General features: G+C 38.0%; 2 protein-coding genes across 2 annotated transcripts; one reads left to right on the forward strand and one right to left on the reverse strand.

Moving 5' to 3' along the window:
* Positions 1–320: 320 nt before the first annotated feature.
* Positions 321–575, forward strand: VTP01DRAFT_3615 (uncharacterized protein; the record flags this gene model as incomplete). Its single annotated transcript, XM_069382206.1, has 1 exon — positions 321–575. The coding sequence occupies one exon, from the start codon at positions 321–323 to the stop codon at positions 573–575; it is 255 nt and encodes an 84-aa protein (XP_069236357.1).
* A 1,550-nt stretch (positions 576–2,125) lies between these two features.
* On the reverse strand, positions 2,126–2,593 carry VTP01DRAFT_3616 (uncharacterized protein; the record flags this gene model as incomplete). Its single annotated transcript, XM_069382207.1, has 3 exons — positions 2,126–2,219; positions 2,284–2,503; positions 2,563–2,593. 3 exons carry the CDS (start codon positions 2,591–2,593, stop codon positions 2,126–2,128), a joined length of 345 nt encoding a protein of 114 aa, XP_069236358.1.
* Positions 2,594–2,662: the final 69 nt, after the last annotated feature.

Consider the following 2,662-nt stretch of genomic DNA (forward strand, 5'->3'; position numbering starts at 1 on the left):
GTAGCAAACAGTACGAATTTGCAGAGTATCTCAGCTAGCGAAGTTTACTCTCTCATTGCTTTGACCAAGATGAACCGCCATCGTCAGCCTAGATGACCGCCTTCTCAATTATTTTTTACACATCGACCAAAATTATGTTCCTTTTGTGACCGCGAAATTGAAGTCAAAAACCTGTACACGATTTTTAGTGAATACCCATTCTGACGGGTTTCTGTGATCATGTTTTGCTCGGTGCTGATATGGTAACTGGCTGAACGTGAGCGTAGGAAGTCGTGGCGAAAATTGCCTCACAACTGTTTCGCGGGATTGCGGTCACGGTGATGACCAAAAACGACCCTGTTCTCTCAGGCGAAATGGCAAAATCTTTTTTCACCAAGTGCACTGACGGGCAAATTAAGACGGTACTCAAAGAAATCATGGATTTCTTTGATGGCAAGGACACGATCCCCATTCTGGACAACAGGCTTTTGGATAAGAAATTACAGACATTAGCAACCATTCTTTCTCCCCACGTTGCCTCTGCTAACAAGTCCGTGGCCGAAACTGTTCAAGCAATTTTCGTGAAGCGCAAGTGACGTCATCGTCATCATTTCCTGCATTTTTTTATGCCTTTTCATCCATCATTCAAGTAGCGTTTTACTCATACTCCCCCTTTTTTATTCCCCTCGACCCAAACATGTGCTCTCAGTGTGCCCTTTGTGTTCCAGGCTTTTTATTGGCTCTGCTTTTTTTTTTTTTCGCTTGAGTTCCCTCTGCGTTCCTTCGCGTTGCAGGCTTTTTCTTGGCTCTGAGTTTTTTGCGTTCCTCTCTGCGTTCCCTCCACGTTCCAGACCATGACCATGAGTTTTACCATTACCATGACTTGACAATGATAATGACCATGAACATGAACTTGACCATGACCATTACCATCACCAAGCATAGTTTTGCACTGGTTGCCATGGCTCTGCAACGGCGGATTTTGAAAATGGATTTGCTCCCCTCAACTTCTGTATTTTCAAACGCAAACCACTGTATTCTTGATGATTGTGAGGATCTTCAACGCAGAGTAGTTTACAAAAAAATACGCCATGTTAGTATCCAAAACTCCGCTGTCCAAAAACAGAAATCTACACTGCTAATCCCCCCAACCGAGCAATCTAATCCTGGAATGACTGTTTGTTGTGTTTTATATCCAAATGGTCTTGAAGTTTTCGGCACACAAAACAGGTGTTGCGAAGGATGAAGGGGGTTTTAGCTGTCATGGTTACGAGAAAAAACGCGCGTTAAAAAATCCAGTGTAGGGCCAGTTCGAGGAAATGCTAAAGGTGTGAGAGAGACCACCAATCTGAAAATGGGTATCGTTGCATATATCTCCCGCCTTATTCACCTGAATTGAACTCAATTGATCAACTTTGGACTGTACTTTGTCTTCCTGTAATAATGTAAATGTCTAATGTCAGTTTTCATATGATATACTTACCTGCTTGCATGTTATTGGCTGTTGTAATGCTTAAATATATGATTACATGAATTATATAAATTATATAAATTATACATAAAGCCTTAATAGCACATATATATTAATTCATATAATGAGTAACATTATATTAGTATTATAATATTTATCCCGACCTAAACAATATGTTAACTGAATCATACCCACTGAAGATGAATTAATATTATTCAGGAACATTGATTTAATTCAATGTATTCTTGTTGTTACTGTTTCAAATAAAAAAAGATATTTTTCTCTCTTCTTTTGCAAATCAAAAGCTGTATTTCTTTTAAGCGATTGTCTCATATAAGGATCATATATGATCCACCAATAGATTATAACATTTAAAACCAAAACCTTTATCATAAAATCAATAAATCATATCATCTTTAACAGTAAAATCATTTATCTAACAACAAATATAAATAGCCCAATATTTTAATGAACTTTTTTCACCCTAAGGGATTCTCACGCATATATCTACTGTGTATCTCTTTTCTATTTTTCTGTGTATTTGTTTATTATTTTATCTTACCTTTAAAACATTGGCTACTTCAGATGCCACACAACGTTACATATTTTCTCTATTGCGGCATTTATCCCAGCAAATGTGTGAATGAGAAACAAAAATGTAGAAATCGCTCAATCTTATACTGTTACAAGCATCGCTAATCCGGGTCGATAGAGTCTCTTTTTCCAGAAATCTATGGCGTTTAACTTTGCTTTTAGCGACAGACCAGAACTGTTCAATTGGGTTCAGCTCTGGAGAATATGATGGTAAATAAGCACAACGATATCCTCGTGACGTGATATATTTCGCAATATCTTCAGAATTATGGATAGGAGCATTATGCATAACTAGGTAATGACCTTTCATTTGAGGATATTTGTCCATTTCATCCAAAGTGTCTTTCAAAAAGCTAAGATAGTGTCCCATGACAGTACCAGTGCTCAAATATCCAGATTCCTGTCCAGCTTTTCTCTTTTTACTAGGTTTGGGTATTCTTAAGCTTACTTTAATTAAACCTGAAGCAGAGTTGTGGTCTTAGCTCTTGTGGTTGGAACGGTAACAACAGCAGGAGTACCTTTCTTGGACCAAGCCCTCGTACGTTTCATATTTACATTAAACGCAGATTCATCAAGAAACAGGCAGTTTGTCAAGAAGTCCAGATCCGTTTGTTCCCA

Source organism: Rhizomucor pusillus (genome assembly GCF_041956525.1).
Source record: "Rhizomucor pusillus strain CBS 183.67 unplaced genomic scaffold VTP01scaffold_17, whole genome shotgun sequence".
NCBI classification, from domain to species: Eukaryota; Fungi; Mucoromycota; class Mucoromycetes; order Mucorales; family Lichtheimiaceae; genus Rhizomucor; species Rhizomucor pusillus.